We start from the raw sequence: 21,709 nt of genomic DNA, 5'->3' as shown, positions 1-21,709 counted from the left end.
GATTGGGGTATGTGATTAAGAATTAGGTTTTGGGGGCTTCCCTGATGGTGCAGTGGTTGAGAGTCCGCCTGCCGATGCAGGGGACACAGGTTCGTGCCCCGGTCCGGGAAGATCCCACATGCCGCAAAGTGGCTGGGCCCGTGAGCCATGGCCGCTGAGCCTGTGCGTCCGGAGCCTGTGCTCCGCAATGGGAGAGGCCACAACAGTGAGAGGCCCGCGTACCGCAAAAAAAAAAAAAAAAAAAAAAAAAAAATTAGGTCTTTATTAAATATGAGATCTCAATTCTAAGTTATGGATTTGAGTGTAAATAAGGTAGAATCAATTTTTCTTCTTCGAAGCAAAAGGACTTAGAGAAAAAGAATTCTAGCTTTTGCAGTAACATTGCAACCGGATTTCCAGTTTGTAAACACAGTTACCACAGTTGTAGATCAAATGTGCACACGAGAATGTCAACAATTTATGGGAGCATTTGCTTGGGGAGGAGTGGGGAGAGGAAAAATTCTGTGCAGTAGTCACAGATGATGGCGTGGGGATAGCACAACATAGCCTATTCCGTCTCTCTCCTCATATAGTCACAGACTGCTTGCTTAGCCCATACTCACCGACACTGTGCACCCTTGTGTTGCCTTCAGTTGAACGGTCATCTTCATTCAGTGAGCTTTCTGCTTTCTTGGCCTTTATAATAACAAGAGCAGAAGTTGAAGTCTATTTTAGGGAAAGCCTTTACATAATTTATATTTCCACTGTGCGTACCTTCACAGAGTTTTTCATACTCCGATCGTTTCAGATCTCAGAAGGAGAAGACACCAGCCGCAGCCGTGGAAATAGACAGTAACCCTCTGAGAACAGGAGCCATTTCTATCTTTATGAACTGGGTTCAGTGCTATATCTCTGGGGATTACCCAATAAACATTGGAACTAACATCAGAAGCGAAGTTGGAACCTCCCCTTTGGTTTGGGAAAACAGTAGAAATGTGGTATTACCATGTGATTCTATAGTTAAGACATGATTACATTAGTAATCTCTGTGACGCTATTGGGAAACGTTTCTTACCAGGTTTCTAAAATGTAAGAAAACTCCTGCCTTAGAATGGCAGCAGAGTTCTCAGGAATCGAAGTTAGTATTCACCTTGCCCACCAAAAGCTGTGCTACGTGCTCCTGGTGGGTGGCTGCCAGAGTTTTGCATGAAAGCTCCAAATGATTAAACAACCAAATTGCAATATGTTTCTTCCCTTCCCTCACCCTGTTGCTGTTTCCCGATTATCATTTTGGTGTGTGTTTGCTTCAAAAAGCTGTAGCTGAAGTCTTTGTTCTTTGCCTTTATAGCTAAATCAATAAACATTGCTGGATCTCTTACGTTATTATGTTAGAGGCATTTTGCTAGACATTGGTGATCAACTTGACTATGACCTGGCACCTGCTATCAAGGCATGAGAGCAGCAGTTGTCATGCCTCCCATCCCTCTTATCTATCAGAATTTACCACTCTAGTTAGTGCCAGGGACGTTCAACTGCCGGTATCTGCATCTCTGTGCCTGGAAAACCACGACACTCTATATGGCCTGCCCAAGGACAGACTGGAAGTGCTGGGGAATTCACACCTCTCCTAGTAATCCTCAGCTTATATAAAAGCCATAGGTCCCTCACTCTCCAAAGGGGCTAATCCAGAGGAATGTGCTTTCCATGGCGTTAATTATGTACCGTTGATTAGCTTCCTTTGTTCCCTGAACTTCTCAAACAAACTGCACTAAAATCCAGGATATGCTTCTAGGGGAACCCAAATAAAACAGGCATTTTCAGACTAATGATGGAGATGTAGAGAAAAATAAATAATTATAATATATTTTAGTAATGTACTAAGAGATGAGCACAAGGGATTGCAGGAGCACAGAGAAAGGTCATGGCTATTTTTTGAAAAGCTAACCACTTTATCGGACAAGCATCATTGTAAACAATCTCACCCCTCGGTTTTCTACAGGTTCGCTGGTATCTACATTCTCATTCTCACGTGCTTTTTCTCTTTGCTCCTCATAGTTAATGTGATAGTAATTGGATTGAGCTCTTTCATTCTCCAGGAAAGCCTCGCTTGGGTTGAAGTACTCCTCACTCGCATTGTGCCTGGGGCCATCATCGCCGTCATCATCAGTCCCATGATTTCCGGGCATGATGTTACCATCCGTAGGCTCCACCAGCAAAGGCTCAGAAAGAGTCTTTTTGTCCATCTCCTCATGGTTGCTGATAACTTCAAGGCCAGGCTGTGCTTCTCGGCTCTGCCATTCTTTATCTTGATTGGGCTTACTGATTTTTGATGCAGTTTCCTCTTCCATCTCTGCATTGGAGTTTTCCTCTTCTTGTTCTTGGCCACCCTGTTCAAATTCATCTTTCTGCATCTTGCTTACTTGAGTTGGTTGATAGGACTCTTCCAAAATACCATCAGACTGTGTACTGTCTTCTTCCTGATTGCTGGTAGAATGCTGCTCGGGAACTTCTCTCTCCCTTTCTTGGTTATCATTGTGGGTACCAATTTTACCTGGCTCTTCCTCATCTCCATTTGGGATATTTGGACCCTGCTCTTGGTTTCCTTGAACACTTAGGTCTTGGCTCTGTTTGCTGCTCCCGTTCAACTGAGGATGTGAGTCATTTATAGGTTGTTCTTGGTTTTCCTCTGTCTCTGTGATGCTTTCTTGTTGATTAGAATCTACAGTGGGACTAACATCATGACCAAGGAATCCTTCGGGGAGCTTTTCCTTTGGAGGCTCACTCATATCTTCTTTAAGGTCCAGTGTACCTTCAGTTGGTGTATACTCCAAATTCTCAATTAAGTCACTTTCACTTTTCTCTTGATCCTGTAATCCCAGGTGTTGGCTGTAACTCTGGTCCTGATCTGCTGACTGGTCATGGTTTTCCTCCTCTGACTTTAGTACTGAAGATTTTTCAGGCTAAAAAGAAAAAAGTTTATCCTTGAAACAAATGATTATGTCATATCTACATCATATTTACAATTCATAAGCCAACATTGAATATTTCTTCATTCTTTTTCTTCACATAATGTCTTATAAACTTACTTTTGATGTTCTTCACATTCGATAGCTACAAGTTTAACCTGAACTTGAATTTTTTGAAATAAAACAATTATGTAGCACTTCAGCCCAAGAAGTAAAACTCATTAATCCTCACAATTCTGTTAGAGATTGGAGGCAGTTGATGTGATCATCATCTTAAAAAAATTAAACTTAGAGTGAATCAGGTAGTCTCTTTGACCACGCTTTAGAATTGAGACCTTGAGAGACAAAAGTCTGTACTAGTATAACCATGTTACTTTTACCTTATGAGTGGGATGGTCTTCTATGGATACTTCAGTTTCATTTTCTGCATCTTCAGCCCTTACAGTGGGGATTGCAGTGTGCTCAGATGTTACCAACATTTCAGCCTGTTGGAAGGAACTCAAGGAATCGGCAGTTGGGTTGGAATGATCAGATAGGAACCTTGCTTGTGTCTGAAAAAAATTAAAAACTGGTTTGTTATTCATGCCTAAATGTTAAAAATTTCTAGCTACTTTTTTCTTGTCATCATTGTTAGTAGTAATATATTTCATTTATACATCAGTTAAAAGATATTCTCTAGAATTTTTAAAGATACAAGCAAATAGTCAGAATATAATCTTAAGTGAAAACAAAATCCCAATCATGATGAAGAAAAAGTTATATATGCAGAGAATGGGGGAAGATAGGGCCAAAATGATTTCAATAATAGCAACCTTTGATTTTTGGAATTATTTTCTGTGTTTTTCAAACTTTTACAAAGCGTTTGTACTTTATAATTTTGAAAAATGTTGTTTAGCATAAAGTTGAAATCAAATTAACCATAGGCTATAGCACTGTGCATTTTCTTAAATTAACTTTTAAGTACTCACTGATAATTAGCAGGAAAAGTTATAAACCCTTTATTCAATATTTGCGTACTTTCCTAACTCTATCAGTCTTATATTCATCAGGAAATCACGTAGTAAAAAAATAATTTAATCTTGAACTAATTGAAAAACTGTATGAAACAGGACACCAAGTCTAGTAGGGCTGAACAGCTATGGAGTATTATTTCCTTTACAGGAATAGCTCTATTTCTAGCAAGACTGGAGGCATAGATGAAGAGCTGGGCGGTGATACATGATGGAGAAGTTGAACAACTGGACGTAGAGATAAGAGACCTTCCTTCAAGTCTTGACTCTGCTATTTACTATGTGTGGTGGTTTGACAAATTGTTCATCTGTACTCTCTCATCTCTCAAGGTGAGGTGAGCAGAAATATCAAGGTAAGGCTATGTATACAAGACATTTTGTGAATTTTAAGGGGTAACCCAAGTGAAAAATTACTATAGCTAGTAGTAATATCACACAGTGGTAATAATATGAACTGTCTGATATCTTAGGCAGGTATTCATCACAGATCTTTATTAGAGAGATACTGTGAACACTCATGTCAGACAGGTCCAGGTATAAGTATAAAACTCAGATTTTATTTGAATTGACTTGTCTTTACTCCATTACCAGGTCCTGTAGTGCTGATTATATAGTGTAAAGAAAGTCATGGAGTACAGGATTTTATTGATTGATTTAATTTTAAAGTGAAATATAAATTACTTTTTTAAAGTTTTTATTTCATATTGGAGTATAGTTGATTAACAATGTTGTGTTAGTTTCAGGTGTACAGCAAAGTGATTCAGTTATACATATACATGTGTCTATTCTTTTTCAAATTCTTTTCCTATTTAGGTTGTTACATAATATTGAGCAGAGTTTCCTGTGCTATACAGTAGGTCCTTGTTGGTTATCTATTTTATTCTATTCTATTCTATTCTATTCTATTATTTATTTAGTTAGTTAGTTTTTGGCCACACCCCACAGCATGTGAGATCTTATTTCCCTGACCAGGGATCAAACCCACGCCTTCTACATTGGAAGGCAGAGTCTTAACCACTGGACTGCTGGGGAAGTCCTATATTGTTTTATTAATTTTTATTGGAGTATAGTTGCTTTACAATGTTGTGTTAGTTTCTGCTGCGCAGCAAAGTGAATCAGTTATACGTATACATATATCCACTCTTTTTAAGATTTCCTTCCCATTTAGGTCACCACAGAGCACTGAGTAGAGTTCCCTGTGCTCTACAGTAGGTTCTCATTAGTTACCTATTTTATACATAGTCGTGTATATATGTCAGTCCCAATCTCCCAGTTCATCCCTCCACCCCCAGGATTTATTTTAGATGTGGTTTCTTCTCTTGCTTCTTATTACCTTTTCAACTAAAAGGAATAATCATATTTGAAAAAATTTCCAGAGAAGCCATTTTTAATAGGAGCATGGAGAAAGAACAGTGGCCAGTTTGGCAAGTTGCTGGCAGGGGCCTGATGGAGGATAATAGTGGAGGAGACTTTCTGCTTATTAATGGAGAACTGCTCCCTGTCTCTGCATCCTTCTTCCTCCACTCCCCCTCAGCAAGCTGGAAGAAAGGCAACAGCTTATCTTTCAGAAACACAGCAGCTTATCTTCCAGAAATTTTCAGAAAGTGAAATTCTGTTTCATTATTCTCTCCACATGTAACAACATACCCTCTGGAAATCTGTGTGGTTTCTCCGAACCATACAGAACTCACTTATTTCTGGAAAATTCAGGCAGGCAGGGAAAATGCTACAAGATTTTTAACAGGTATATCCTTTGAGAAGCTACTTAGTTTTTTTTTTTTTTTTTTTTTTTTTTTTTTTTTTTTGCGGTACGCAGGCCTGTCACTGCTGTGGCCTCTCCCGCTGCGGAGCACAGGCTCCGGACGTGCAGGCTCAGCGACCATGGCTCACGGGCCCAGCCAGTCCGTGGCATGTGGGATCCTCCCGGACCGGGGCACGAACCCGTGTCCCCTGCATCGGCAGGCGGACTCTCAACCACTGCACCACCAGGGAAGCCCGATACTTAGTTTTTTAACACGGGACTGAGTCTATGAAAAAAATTTTCCTAGCAGGGAAACATCTGGAACATGTCTATATGCAGGCGTGTCATTCAAACATTTAGTTCAAAGACCCTTTTGATGCTTGTTTACATAGTGGCAACAGCTGCAAGGGCAAACCGCATTTTCAAGAGAAAACAATGGTCCTGTGGGAACTTCTTTCTGTGCTGAACATATTAATTATTCCACTTCTGTAATTTCAGAGGAGAATTTATAATTACAGCTGGAGTAGCTCCTCGTTACTTAAGCATGATTCTTAGCAGTGCTCACAAATTCTTTTTTCTAAGAACTACTTGGTCTGGGTGGCATGGTGTTTATCCTTGCTGACACATCTGTCAACCAGAAGCTTTCCAAAAAACAAGGACAGGGACTTCCCTGGTGGTCCAGTGGTAAAGAATTTGCCTTACAATGCAGAGTACACGTGTTCGATCCCTGCTCAGGGAACTAAGATCCCACATGCTGCGGGGCAACTAAGCCTGCGTGTAGCAACTACTGAGCTCACACGCCTCACCTAGAGCCCATGTGCCGCAAACTACAGAGCCCCCGTGTCCTGGAGCTCGCGCACCACACAACTAGTGAATAGAAAACCTGCACGCCACAACTAGAGAGAAGCCCGTGCACCACAAAGAAAGATCCCGCGTGCTGCAACTGAGACCCGACGCAGTCAAAAATAAATAAAATATATAAATAAATAATAAATAAATCTTTAAACAACAACAAAAGCAAGGACAGACTCTTAGACGTAGTAGAGAGGGAAGGAGAGAAGGAACAAGAGATAAATTGCTTTGTTTATTTCAGGGAGGTTGATTCATCCATTTGGTGAAAAGGAAAAAATGGCACAAATCCTTTAGTCTGATTAAGGATGATACGGATGCTTTGGGAGATATCCAAATGATCGTCCAAGCTACGGTCCCATTAAATCAACAAAGACAACTTTCAGGTATTTTGAGGCTGCTGACATGGTCTCAGATGATCTGATTTGCGTGTGGCTGATTTATTGCAGTGTAAATGGTGGGGCTAGTATATCTGGCTGTGAAGAAAAGAAAGTTCTGGTCCTGTCTGCTTTCAGCATGTTTGCTTGGACGTACCCCCAAGTGTGAGTTAGGAGCGGATTTATGGTTACCATATCATTTCCTGTCCCTAGCCTATTGGGTCTTGCTTTCATTATAGACTCAGAATTTCTCAGCCAGTATGTATTGATCTTGAAGAAAATGCTGCTGGCGAGTGTGGGTATTTGCTCCAAGATTTCTCATACTAATTTCTTAGATTTTTCATATTAGCCTGGTGAGCTTCCATAGGAGAATTTATTTCTTCCTGTTCTCTTTGGTATTTGGGCATATTCCCTGGCTAATAGACTGTTAGTCAACACTTTCAGCTGCGTACTTGTATCTTGTAGAACCTGTTAGCTCTTAAAGAAATATATTTTTTGTCGACCTTTTTTTTGTTGTGTCTCACGGCTTGCGGCATTTTAGTTCCCCAACCAGGGATCGAACCCGGGCCCCCTGCAGTGGAAGCATGGATTCCTAACCACTGGACCACCAGGGAATTCCCAAGAAATATATTTTTTTAAAGTACCTTATTTCCTTTTTACTAGTCATTCATTCCTTGCTTGGGAAAAAAATAATTTGATTAAAATAAAAATGAATTTATCTACAAAACAGAAATAGAGTTACAGATGTAGAAAACAAACTTATGGTTACCAGGGGGCTAAGGTGGGGAAGGGATAAATTGGGAGATTGGGACTGATTTTATATACACACTACTATATATAAAATAGATAACTAATAAGGACCTACTGTACAGCACAGGGAACTCTACTCAGTACTCTGTAATGGCCTATATGGGAAAAGAATCTAAAAAAGAGTGGACATGTGTATATGTATAACTGATTCACTTTGCTGTACGCCTGAAACTAGCACAACACTGTAAATCAACTATACGCCAATAAACATAAAAAAATTAAAAAAGAGAACTTCAAACCATTCTATAAGAACATTTTATTTATTTATTTATTTATTTATTTATTTATTTATTTATTTATTTAGGGAGGGTGGTCCCTGATTTATTTCTTAAAAATTTAGGGCTATATAAAATCAAAAGCATCTCACAAGTGATATGATTAACATGCTACTAAGTAAATAGCACAAGCTGAAGAACATTTTCTTTTAAATGGAGGATTTCTAAATTGAGTATCAGGAAGGAGAGATGTAACAATAGAAGAAAGGATATTTACCGGGATTGCAACTGCAGTTTCCAAAATGAATAGGAAAAAAATCACAGACTTCATTTTTCTAGACCTGTAAACCAAGAAGATAATTAGCAGTAGTGGGTAAAATTTCCTTGTAAAAGATTAAAAGATACTCTGCTTAGCAAATATTGAGCTTGATACTGTCCTTTGTATTTAAAGGCAATTGTTGTCCTTGTGGACTAACATATCTGAAAAGACCAATTAATGACAGTTTTTACCCAATCATGTCCCTCTGAGAATGACTCCTTGATTTTTTGACCCAGCTGTGTTTGGCAGAACGTGTCTTTGTTTTGTTTTGTTTCTATTAATTTATTTCTTTTATTTTTGGCTGCGTTGGGTCTTCATTGCTGTGCACGAGCTTTTTCTAGTTGCGGCGAGCGGGGGCTACTCTTCGTTGCGGTGCACGGGTTTCTCATTGCGGTTGCTTCTCTTGTTGCGGAGCACGGGCTCTAGAGCGCAGGCTTCAGTAGTTGTGGCACGCAGGCTCAGTAGTTGTGGCACACGGGCTTAGCTTCTCCGTGGCACGTGGGATCTTCCCGGACCGGGGATCGAACCCGTGTCCCCTGCGTTGGCAGGCAGATTTTTAACTACTGCGCCACCAGGGAAGCCCACCTAGCTTTGTTGATGACTGTGCTTTCTTGGATAAAGGCTTTATGCAGATCTTGGTTCTGAAGATTTGTGAGTGTTCACAGTGAATGCAAAAGTCACAAAGTGAAGTAATATAGTGGGTCAGGTTTGGATTAAACAAACTGCTTCTTTGGTGTTGGAGAAACTCATACATTCAATAGAGATTTTTAGAAATGAGACATTGCACTGCCCTACAGGGGCCATCCATGTTCACTAATTTAGAGGTCGCACATTGGGAATCTGTGAGCTGGTGGTGCCTTGCAGATGGGTTGGGTTTGGCAGGCACTGTGTGTTTTAAACTAGCATTCTAAAATCTGGAGCTTTCATGTGAAAGTTCAGATTTGTAGTTTCTCTTGAACCATTGAGCCTCTTAGCACCACTATGTCTTTATGGCAACCGCTGGCTGGATCTGAGTTGAGACCATCATCTATAAGTGATGCTGGCAGTTGTACCTGGTCTGTCTCATTTTTGTTATTTGCCATGCATTTGAGTTTAATTAGTTCCAAATGAACTTATTTAATTTAGAGATGAAACAAGTGAGGCTCAGGGAGGCTAAGTAAATTGGCCTCCACATGAACTCTTAAAAGAGTGGGCTGTCTACATTTTCTTGCAGAGTATCCCTAAGCCTGGTAGTCTGAACTCTGACTGGGATTAGGGGTACACTTTTTATTCTTTAATAGAGATTCTCTGGATCTCCCAGAACTAGAATATGACTTTTTAAATGATTTTTCAGAGTCATAGCTTTATATATAAATACATCCATACAGCTTTAAATATTACTTTGATGTTTATAAAGAAAGTGAGGAATTTCTTCTGCTAGTTACTCAATATTTTTAAATAAATGCTGAAGTGGGTATTTAAAAATATCTTAATATTTAACATTATTCAACTAATTTAATACTGTAACAGCTCTCACTTCACACACACACAGCACATGCACGCACACATGCACACAGTACTCTTCTTCTCCTCCTTCCCCTCCCCCTCTTCCTAAAATAATTGTATCACAATTCTTATTTAAATCATTATTTGACATTATGACAAGGTAAATATTCTTCATAGCTGAGCCAAGTAGCAGTTTCTTGTGTTGAATAATACTTATGTTTCTTTTGTTGAACAATATTTTGTTTTTGTCTGGACCTAGAAATTGTCTCCCTTTTCAAAGTACTTTCCCATGTACCCATCACTTATTCTTCCCAAGGTAGATGAGGCTATTAAAATAAATCATAATCTAGAATTTAACGTTCATTCACTCTTTTCACCAGTATGTATTAGGTTTATGGAACTCTAGTCATTTATATTTTAGATCAGCATATTATTACTTGTCTACTGTTTTGGAAAACCATTAATATAGTATAGTTTCAGGCAGGGTCTCTTTATCTTGGCACTGTTAACATCTTGGGCTGCATAATTTTCAGTTGTGAGGGCCGTCCTGTGCATGGTAGGACATTTAGCAGCATCCCTAACTTCTACCCATTGTATGTCAGTAGCAAGTCCCTCAATCCCCACCAGTTATGACAACCAAAAATGTCTTTAGACATGGCCAAGTGACCTTGGAGGGCACAGTCACCTGATTTAGAATTACTGTCTTAGTAGAAGGAACATGGTGCTTTGCCATTAGAAACACATGTATTTGAACTTGAACCCACATTTGCCATCCATGTAATCTTTGGAAAATTACTTAACCCTCTGAACCTCAGATTCCCCATCTGAAAATGGGGATAACGTCTGTGATGGTTAATTTTATGCGACAATTTGACTGGCCTGTGGGATGCCCGGGTATCTGGTTAAACATTATTTCTAGATGTGTCTGTGAAGGTGTTTCCAGAAGAGATTAGCATTTGAATCAGTAGACTGCATAAAGCTGATTGCCCTTCCAGTGCGGGTGGGCTTCATCAGATCTGTTGAGGGCCAACAAAAAGTTGGAATAAGGGAGAATTTGCTCTCTCAGCCTCCCTGTTTGAGTGGGAACATTGGTCTTCTCCTGCCCTTGGTCTGGACCATATACCATCAGTTCCTGGTGCTCAGGCCTTCAGACTAGAACTGCACAGTTACATGAGATCACCATGCTTACTGGGTCTCCAGCTAGCAGAAGCCAAATTATGGAACCTTATCAGTGTATATAGTTGAATGAGCCAATTTCTTATAATCAGTCTCTCTCTATATATAAACATAAACACATATCTATTCCCTGCCACCCTGGAGAACCCCAATACAACATCTAATTCAGTTTTGTGAAGATTAGAAGAAATAGTATTTGTAAAAATGCCTGATACCTAGGAGATGCTCAATACATCTTTCTTCTTTCTTTTTTCATTTTCCATAAAAGTCAAATTGCGATTCTTAGATAAACAACTTAGAGCCTCAGAAAATAATAGAATTTAATTTTTGCTGTGAGGTCAGAATAATTTTTCAGTGGACATTTAGGGTCTCTTTTGCCCACACATTTACCAAAGCTCCCTTTAACTTGAGGAGTCTTTCCTACATTCATCACAAATAACAATGGAATTAGGCTAAGACACCGTTACCACATTTCTTATAAATGGTAGCGACATAAAGAGGAAGCAAAAATCAGCAAAAGCATTGTGGGTTTTAAAACTAATTTCCTTCTGATTTTAGTTTTTATAGCACTATGTATAGCTAATTAAACTTGAGAAAATATTTCCCTTTGATTTGATCATAGGATCTCACAAATTCCCTTCACTTTCTTAACTCTAATGCAGCTGAATGAGTCAAAAAGAAACATGTGCCCAGTTGGCCAGAGCTTGCATCACTCATCTGCTCTCTTATTCATTTATTGAGCACTTACTAGACACTGCCTAAGCACAGGGCTACATGGTTCCTGTCTGAAGAGTTACAAACGAGGAAGTCAAGTAAATCAGTGATTTAGTATCATGTGATGAGTATGTACATAATGCTGTGGAAATACAGATAAGAAGCATTTACAGTTAGGTAGTTAATGTTGCTAACATTTACTGAGTCCTAAGGGCTTAAGTTACAGGCACTGTTCTGAGGGGTTTGCACATAGTAACTCTTTGAATCTTCCCAACAATTCTACAAGGTAGCACTTTATTTTCATCATTTTATTAGTAAGGAAACTAAGGTTAAGTAACGTGTTCAAGGTTACTCAGTTAAGTGGCAGAACCGACATTAGAGACCTAGCTGTTTGGTTTTATGTCCATGTTCTTAATCAGTACTCTCTACTGCCACTGTATAGAAAAGACTTTCAGAGGAGGGAGTTCTTAACCTGAGATCTGAAAAACCACTCAGTACTAGTTAGCTGTGTGAAAGATGGAAGGGCAATCTAGAGGGTGGAAACAGCATGGGGGAAGGTCCAGAGTCATAAGACAGCATATGTTTGAGTTGCTAGGGTGTTACTGGGTGAAGCAGAGGGAGATAAGGCTCAAAACAAGGCAAGTCTCTGTGCATTAAACTAGGAATTTTAAGTTCCAGTTGAAAAGCTATGGGTCTTCAATGACTGTAAGTGGGGGAATGATATAATCAGATCTGAGTGTTAGAAAGGGTCCTTGGGACAGCGATGTGGGGGACAGATGAGTAGAAAGACTTACTAGGAGGAAATTGCAATATCAAGATGACAGGTGGTCAGAGCCTTAAATTTTGCCTCTGGTCTTGAGAACGGAAAAGAGGGGGATAGATCCAGCTTGTACTGGCTCATGAGAGCCAGTTGTTAAATTTCCAGGAATTTGGTGAGCTGGCTATTAAACAAAGCCATCACTGAAAATTAAAGTATATACACTTACAATTTAGTTATATTAAAAACAAAAGAAATAAATACTCAAAACTCATCATTTTATACTTATTTTACTACTTTTACTGCTACTACTCTCTTGAAGTTATTTATGCCTGTTGTATCTGTAGGTGGAAATACTATATAATGTGTGGTAATGCACTTCTCTTCCCAATTCTATTCAGTGATGTCACATTAGTAGCTTGAAATCAACCATGGTGGGAGGATTACACCATGGAAATCATCAAATGCTACTCATCCCCCACCCCCTGCAAAAGCTGGTAGCTAAACATTTGCCAGTATACCACTGGATAGTTATGAGAAATATTTAAAGCCGGAACAGATAAGACTCAATGTCAAATTGTATACTGTGGGAAGAAGCGAAGGACGAGTCTTGGGCTATCACATTTCTAATTTGGGCAACTGGGTAAAGGGTGGTGGTAATACAAGTATAAGGGATTATAAGAGTTTTAGAGGAAAGATGATGATTCGTTTTGGACTTGTTGGATTTGAGTAGAGATATACTTAAATGAATGGGTCTGGAGGTAAGCATAGAGTTTGGGGCTAAAGGTATAGTTTGAGTGTTTTTCGCATGAAAAGCTATACAGTGAGTAGAACAGAGGACAGGAGCCAGACCCTGGTGAGTGAAGACCATTAGGTGCCATTAGAGGATGGGAAGAACTAAACACACAAAGGATGAGAGAAAGGAGAGTCGCATAAGAAAAAGAAAACATTAAATGTTACAGAGAGGTCAAAGTAAACAAGTCTAGAGATTCTCCACTGCATTTGGAAATGCAGAGGTTACTGGAGAGTTGAGGGAGTGTAGTTTTGGTGCAACAGTGCTGGTAGAGGCCAGTCTCCAGTGACTGGGGAGTAGATAGACAGTAATGGAGTGAAGACAGTGAGTGTAGACCACTCTTAAGATGGTTGGCCATGAAAGGAAAGAGAGTGAGATGGAGATGGTAGCTAAAGGGGAAATGCAGTCACAGGAAACTTTTACTTGTATTCAGATGTGGTCCTCCAAGTCTTTTCTATGCTGAGGGGGAAACATAAGTAATGAATGAGAAGATAGATGGGAAGAGAGGAGACGTGGTAAATATCATGGCCTCCAGGGACCTGCACCTCCTGGGTTTCATACCCTGTGATTTTGCCCTTGGTTTTGTGACTAGTTCTGGCCAAAGGGACATTAGCAAGTAGGATGCCAGCAGAGACCTGGGAAGCACTTGCAAAGTGGGATTTGTCCTCCTGTGGAAGCCATCTTCCATGCTATAAAAATGCTCGGACTAGAGGCTGGTCCAGACCACTGAATGATAAGCAGCCACCTGAAGAGAACCCTGGAGGATGAGAAACCACAAGGGATGGTTCAGCCCCAGTTAAGCTCCCAGCTGGTTGGAGCCTCATGAGTGACTCCAGACAAAGTCAACAGAAGAATGACCCAGTTGAACTCAGTACAGATTGCAGAGTCATGTGCAAATAGGGGGACTGGTTTTAAGCCATTTAATTTGGGGCTGGATTGTTACGCAGTAATAGATAACTGAAATGGGGGAAAACAAAGAAGTTGCCTGAGTCATTGGGGAGGCAATATTGCACAGTGATTAAAGACGTAGGCTCTGAAATGGGACTTCCTGGACTCTAATACTTAATTTGCATAATCTTGGGTAAATTATTCAGCTTTTAGGAATCTCAGTTCTTTATCTGTAAAATCATGATGGACATTAAGTGAGGCAATAGACTCTCAGTAAGCCCTTGATAAATATTTGCTGGTCTCATATAAGCACAGGTGGAAGGTTTAACTTTGAAGAGAAGGAGACTCTTTGTTCTTCCAGACAAAAGGGAGGAAAAACTGTAAGGATACGTTGAGGTGAGGCCCCTAGAAATATCAGTCATTAAGTTGGGCTTAGTTACACCTTCCTCACATTTATAGAGCATTTCACAGTGTATAAAAGATTTTCTTGTATACTGTTTCACTTTATCCAACAAGAAAAGGAGGGTAGATAATATTTAGCTATAAAGAAACAGAAGCTTGAAGAATATAAATTATTTGGCTAAATGTGCAAGACTTAAGAGGTGAGCAAGGACTAGAATGTTGCACTGTGGACTCAGAATCCAGGGTTCTCACATGGTCTCGCAGAACAGGCTGCAAACTAGAAATGAGAAGTCTGGCTTTGGGCCCTAGTACTGCCAAGTCCTAAATGCTACTTTAAGAAAATTACTTAATCTCTCCAAACTTCTTCTATAGAATGGGAATAACAATTCCAATGTCAAAGGGAGCCACTGAAGTAGGGAAGCTCTTTGCAAACTCTGAAATAACATACACGTGTAAGTGATTATTATTTCCATTGCTCTGCCTGGTGGCTGTCATCAATATTATCATTATAGCCATTTATGTCTTATATTTAGTGTGGTATAAGGGAAATGAATCTTTAGTGTTCCTTACTTTTTCTCCTCCCTCTTTTCATGTCTTCCTCCCCTTGGTGATATCAAGCTACCCAGGAGTCCTAGTTACAAACTATTTTCACATTTAGTTCACTCAATGAAACAAACGCACATGTCCTATATTCCACATATTTAAATTCTAGTTTTCTACATGCAATGAATCCATAGGTAGAAGATAAGAAAATGTCTAAGTTAATGTCTTTCTAGTCTGGGTAAGAGGTATCTTCACATTGGCCTTAACCCAAAGGAGCTATAGAATGCTAATATTCTTGGCATAGCTGTGGAGAAGACATGAAGGCAGGATAAGTATAGGGTTTGTCATCTGAGCTTAGGTGGCCAGTTGTGCAGGATTTGGGGGAGTCAACCCCAACTTTTGCTGCATGGTCCCTGATTATTTACTGTGTCCCAGGTTGGAACTATTTTTTAGGGGTCTTATGTTTATTTCCATCCTGAAATCAAAAACAAAATTTAAAGACAGAATATGGTTATGTCATTTAGAATGTTTATAGCAAGTTGGGGGGGACCTTCAAGATGCTGGAGGAGTAAGACATGGAGATCACCTTCCTCCCAACAAATACATCAGAAATACATCTACACGTGGAACAACTCCTATAGAACACCTACGGAATGCTGGCAGAAGACCTCAGACTTCCCCAAAGGCAAGAAACTCCCCACGTACCTGGGTAGGGCAAAAGAAAAAAGAAAAAACAGAGATAAAAGAATAGGGACAGGACCTGCACCAGTGGGAGGGAGCTGTGAAGGAGGAACAGTTTCCACACACCAGGAAGCCCCTTCAATGGCGGAGACAGGGGCTGGGCAGGGGGAATCTTCGGAGCCATGGAGGAGAGCACGGCCACAGGGGTGCGGAGGGCAAAACGGAGAGATTCCTGCACAGAGGATTGGTGCCAACCAGCACTCACCAGCCCAAGAGGCTTGTCTGCTCACCCACCAGGGTGGGCAGGGGCAGGGAGCTGAGGCTTGGGCTTCGGTCTGATCCCAGGGAGAGGACTGGGGTTGGCTGTGTGAACACAGCCTGAAGGGGTTAGTGCATCATGGCTAGCTGGGAGGGAGTCCGGGAAAAAGTCTGGACATGCCTAAGAGGCAAGAGACCATTGTTTCGGGGTGCACGAGGAGACGGGATTCCTTCCCTGTGTGCCCACAGAGGCAGAGCACAGCCTAAACGAGCTCCAGAGATGGGCATGAGCCACGGCTATGAGCTCAGACACCAGAGACGGGCATGAAACGCTAAGGCTGCGGCTGCAGGCACCAAGAATCCTGTGTGCAAGCAGAGGTCATTGTCCACACCTCCCCTCCCAGGAGCCTGTGCAGCCCGCCACTGCCAGGGTCGCGTGATCCAGGGACAACTTCCCCGGGAGAACACATGGCACCCCTCAGGCTGGTGCAACGTCACGACGGCCTCTGACGCCTCAGGCTTGCCCTGCATTCCGTACTCCTCCTTCCCCCTGGCCTGAGTGAACCAGAGCCCCCTAATCAGCCGCTCCTTTAACCACATCGTGTCTGGGCGGGAACAGAAGCCTGAGGGCGACCTAGATGCAGAGGTGGGGCCAAATCCAAAGATGAACCCCAGGAACTATGTGAACAAAGAAGAGAAAGGGAAATCTCCCCCAGCAGCCTCAGGAGCAGCGGATTAAATCTCCATCATCAACTTGGTGTACCCTGCATCTGTGGAATACATGAATAGACTTAAAATAAAGACTATTACAAGAGACAAAGAAGGACACTACATAATGATCAAGGGATCAATCCAAGAAGAAGATATAACAATTGTAAATATTTATGCACCCACCAGAGCAGCACCTCAATACATAAGGCAAATGCTAACAGCCGTAAAAGGGGAAATCAACAGTAACAGAATAATAGTAGGAGACTTTAGCACCCCACTTTCACCAATGGACAGATCAACCAAAATGAAAATAAATAAGGAAACACAATCTTTAAATGATACATTAAACAAGACGGACTTAACTGATATTTATAGGACATTCCATTGAAGAACAACAGGATACACTCTTTTCTCAAGTGCTCATGGAACATTCTCCAGGATAGACCATATCTTGGGTCACAAATCAAGCCTTGGTAAATTTAAGGAAATTGAAATTGTATCAGGTATCTTTTCCAACCACAGCACTATGAGACTAGATATCAATTACAGGAAAAAAACTGTAAAAAATACAAACACATGGAGGCTAAACAGTACTCTACAAATAACCAAGAGATCACTGAAGAAATCAAAGAGGAAATCCAAAAAAACCTAGAAACAAATGACAATGATAACATGATGACCCCAAACTTACGGGATGCAGCAAAAGAAGTTCTAAGAGGGAAGTTTATAGCAATAAAATCCTACCTCAAGAAACATCTCAAATAAACAATCTAACCTTACACCTAAAGCAATCAGAGAAAGGAGAACAAAAAAACCCCAAAGTTAGCAGAAGGAAAGAAATCATAAAGATCAGATCAGAAATAAATGAAAAAGAAATGAAGGAAATGATAGGAAAATCAATAAAACTAAAAGCTGGTTCTTTGAGAAGATAAAAAAAATTGATAAACCATTAGCCAGACTCATCAAGAAAAAAAGGGAGAAGACTCAAATAAAAAGAATTAGAGGATACCCAAAACCAGACAAGGACGTCACAAAGAAAGAAAACTACAAGCCATTATCACTGATGAATATAGATGCAAAAATCCTCAACAAAATACTAGCAAACAGAATCCAACAGCACATTAAAAGGATCATACACCATGGTCAAGTGGGGTTTATCCCAGGAATGCAAGCATTCTTCAATATACGCAAATCAGTCAATGTGATACACCATATTAACAAACTGAAGGATAAAAACAATATGATAATCTGAATAGATGCAGAAAAAGCTTTTGACAAAATTCAACACCTATTTATGATAAAAACTCTCCAGAAAGTAGGCATAGAGGGAACTTACCTCAACATAATAAAGGCCATATACGACAAACCCACAGCCAACATCGTTCTCAATGGTGAAAAACTGAAACCATTTCCTCTAAAATCAGGAGCAAGACAAGGATGCCCAGGCTCACCACTATTATTCAACTTAGTTTGAGAAGTTTTAGCCACAGCAATCAGAGAAGAAAAAGAAATAAAAGGAATCCAAATCATAAAAGAAGAAGTAAAGTTGTCACTGTTTGACAATGACATGATACTATACACAGAGAATCCTAAAGATGCTACCAGAAAACTATTAGAGCTATCAATGAATCTGGAAAAGTAGCAGGATACAAAATTAATGCACAGAAATCTCTTGCATTCCTAGACACTAATGATGAAAAATCTGAAAGAGAAATTAAGGAAACACTCCCATTTACCATTGCAACAAAAAGAATCAAATACGTAGGAATAAACCTAACCTAAAGAGACAGAAGACTTGTATGCAGAAAACTAAAAGACACTGATGAAAGAAGTTAAAGATGATACAAACAGACGGAGAGATATACCATACTCTTGGATTGGAAGAATCAACATTGTGAAAATGACTATACTACCCAAAGTGATCTACAGATTCAGTGCAGTCCCTATCAAACTACCAATGGCAGTTTTCACAGAACTAGAACAAAAAATTTCACAATTTCTATGGAAATGCAAAAGACCCTGAATAGCCAAAGCAACCTTGAGAAAGAAAAATGGAGTTGGAGGAATCAGGCTCCCTGACTTCAGACTATACTACAAAGCTACAGTAATCAAGACAGTATGGTACTGGCACAAAAACAGAAAGATAGATCAATGGAACAGGATAGAAAGCCCAGAGATAAACCCATGCACATATGGTCACGTTATTTTATTTATTTATTTTTTGTGGTACATGGGCCTCTCACTGCTGTGGCCTCTCCCATTGTGGAGCACAGGCTCCGGAATGTGGGATCTTCCTGGACCGGGGAACGAACCCGTGTCCCCTGCATCGGCAGGCGGACTCTCAACCACTGTGCCATCAGTGAAGCCCTGGCCACCTTATTTTTGATAAAGGAGGCAAGAGTATACAATGGAGAAAAGACAGCCTATTCAATAAGTGTTGCTGGGAAAACTGGACAGCTACATGTAGAATAATGAAATTAGAACACTTCCTAACACCATACAGAAAAATAAACTCAAAATGGATTAAAGACCTAAATGTAAGGCCAGACACTATAAAACTCTAGAGGAAAACATAGGAAGAACACTCTTTGAAATAAATCACAGCAAGGTCCTTTTTGACCCACCTCCCAGAGAAATAGAAATAAAAAGAAAAAGAAACAGATGGGACCTAATGAAACTTAAAAGCTTTTGCACAGCAAAGGAAACCATAAACAAGACCAAAAGACAACCCTCAGAATGGGAGAAAATATTTTCAAATGAAGCAACTGACAAAGAATTAATCTCCAAAATATACAAGCAGCTCATGCAGCTCAATATCAAAAAAACAAACAACCCAATCCAAAAATGGCCAGAAGACCTAAATAGACATTTCCTGAAAGAAGATATACAGATGGCCAACAAACACATGAAAGGATGCTCAACATCACTAATCATTAAAGAAATGCAAATCAAAAGTACAATGAGGTATCACCTCACATCACTCAGAATAGCTATCATCAAAAAATCTACAAACAATAAAAGCTGGAGAGGGTGTGGAGAAAAGGGAACCCTCTTGCACTGTTGGTAGGAATGTAAATTGATACAGCCACTATGGAGAACAGTATGTAGGTTCCTTAAATAACTAAAAATAGGAATACCATAACGACCCAGCAATCCCACTACAGGGCATATACCCTGAGAAAACCATAATTCAAAAAGAGACATGTACACAATGTTCACTGCAGCTCTATTTACAATAGCCAGGACATGGAAGCAACCTAGGTGTCCATCGACAGATGAATGGATGAAGAGGATGTGGCACATATATGCAATGGAATATTACTCAGCCTTAAAGAGAAATGAAGTTGAGTTATTTGTAGTGAGGTTGGTGGACCTAGAGTCTGTCATACAGAGTGAAGTAAGTCAGAAAGAGAAAAACAAATACCGTATGCTAACACATATATATGCAATCTAAAAAAAAAAAAAATGTTCGATGAACCTAGGGGCAGGACAGGAATAAAGACTCAGACGTAGAGAATGGACTTGAGGACACAGGGAGGCAGAAGGGTAAGCTGGGACGAAGTGAGATAGTAGCATTGACATATATATACAATACCAAATATAAAATAGATTGCTATTGGGAAGCAGCTACCTAGCACAGGGAGATCAGCTCCGTGCTTTGTGACCACCTAGAAGGGTGGGATAGGGAGGGTGGGAGGGAGATGCAAGAGGAAGGAGTTATGGGGATATATGTATACATATAGCTGTTTCACTTTGTTATACAGCAGAAAGTAACGCTGTAAAGCAATTATACTCCAATAAAGATGTTAAAACAAGCAAACAAACAAAAATACAGAATGATCCAAGTAGGAAACCACTTCAAGTTTTAATTGTAAAGCAGATGCCTGTGTTGTAGTTTTAGAGATAGGACCTTGTGGAACAATCCAGTATCTATTTAGAATGTAGAAGACCTTGAGTTCTTCTCCTGTGTTCCAATTTGTCCTTCAGACCAGTCACTGGGCATTTTTATCTCACTGAGCTCATTGTATTTGATCACTGTCACACACTGATCAAAAATAATTTCACAGCCTTTAGCTTCTTATTTTAAGAACCGAACAAATGCGCTGATTTGTATGAATAAGACAGAGTGGAGAACTTTCCTGGGAAACAAGACACTTTTGAAAACAACTGTCAAACTGAAGACTACAGGAGTCTTAATTAGCTGATGCTTGCAAAATACTTCGAAAATGAAACCCATGGTGTTCTTGCTAAGTATGATGAATACCATTTATTCTTGGATAAGTAAAACGTCATATATTTTGAGACATTTGAATTTGTGTGCGCTCTCTACAAGATGCAGATTGTTATTTTTGCAGAAAAAGCAAATGAAACTCTATATGAAAAATGCAGAAGTGAGACAAATTTTTGAATAGAGTTATTATTCTTGAAGATGTAAATATGCAGTGGTGATGTGAAATTAGATGAATATTATTTTTCCTAAACGTGTGAGCTGATTCAAAGGCAGCAGTATAGCTGAAAGAACACGTGGTATGAAATTGGAAGATCTAAGTCCAGCCTTGAACTACTTTTTACCAGCAGAGAGACCAGTCAAGTCACTGGTTTCTTCATCTACAAAACAGGAAAAATAATAGTAGCTTTCCTACTTATCTTCTAGGGTTGTTTTGAGACTCAAATGTGATCAGATAGTCATGTGATAATTTTATTAACTGTCAATATGAAATGAAAGATATTATTTCTTTGAAACATTGATAAGGCAAAAAATGGCTTAATAACCCTAATAAGTAATAATCCACAGAAACTCTAATTCATCCTTTTACTTATAGTTCTTAAGTTATTTCTTTCTTACCTTTGTCCCATTGTTTCTTTCCATGGGTCTAGAGAGGTTAAAGGTGAGAGATGGTGGGGAAATTCAAGGAGAGCCTTTTCCTTCTCTTAGGAACAAAGTGTCTCATTACCAAACTTTTAGGAGAACCTTATCTGGAATTTTAAAAGATGACTGCTAGACTCCATTTTTTAGGTATGGCCTTTCTAGGGA

The 21,709-nt window shown here is 39.8% G+C and overlaps 2 protein-coding genes across 5 annotated transcripts in view; one reads left to right on the top strand and one right to left on the bottom strand.

Moving 5' to 3' along the window:
- The window catches only part of DSPP (dentin sialophosphoprotein), a 138,487-nt gene that overhangs the window by 26,569 nt on the left and 90,209 nt on the right, over nt 1-21,709 (top strand). Inside the window, exon 2 of the mRNA XM_019926391.3 lies at nt 4,107-4,308. The gene's annotated coding sequence lies outside the window, so the exon portion shown is untranslated. The remainder of the gene's footprint in view (nt 1-4,106; nt 4,309-21,709) is intronic.
- The window catches only part of SPARCL1 (SPARC like 1), a 54,037-nt gene that overhangs the window by 16,744 nt on the left and 15,584 nt on the right, over nt 1-21,709 (bottom strand). For 3 of the 4 annotated variants that reach the window (XR_004526779.2, XR_012332187.1, XM_033857404.2), the window contains exons 2-6: nt 17,038-17,143; nt 8,225-8,288; nt 3,326-3,496; nt 1,962-2,939; nt 603-675 (exon numbers count right to left, since the gene is read on the bottom strand). Coding sequence is in view for 1 of the 4 variants with exons in the window: in XM_033857404.2 (XP_033713295.1) it covers nt 603-675; nt 1,962-2,939; nt 3,326-3,496; nt 8,225-8,288; nt 17,038-17,105 (1,354 nt within the window). In the remaining 3 variants the exon portion in view is untranslated. The remainder of the gene's footprint in view (nt 1-602; nt 676-1,961; nt 2,940-3,325; nt 3,497-8,224; nt 8,289-17,037; nt 17,144-21,709) is intronic. The other variant, XR_002174622.3, reaches the window with a different exon arrangement.

This window comes from Tursiops truncatus, chromosome 5 (genome assembly GCF_011762595.2).
Source record: "Tursiops truncatus isolate mTurTru1 chromosome 5, mTurTru1.mat.Y, whole genome shotgun sequence".
Classification (NCBI taxonomy): Eukaryota; Metazoa; Chordata; class Mammalia; order Artiodactyla; family Delphinidae; genus Tursiops; species Tursiops truncatus.
Note: the sequence above shows the minus strand (reverse complement) of the source record. Positions and strands in the feature narration are given on the sequence as shown.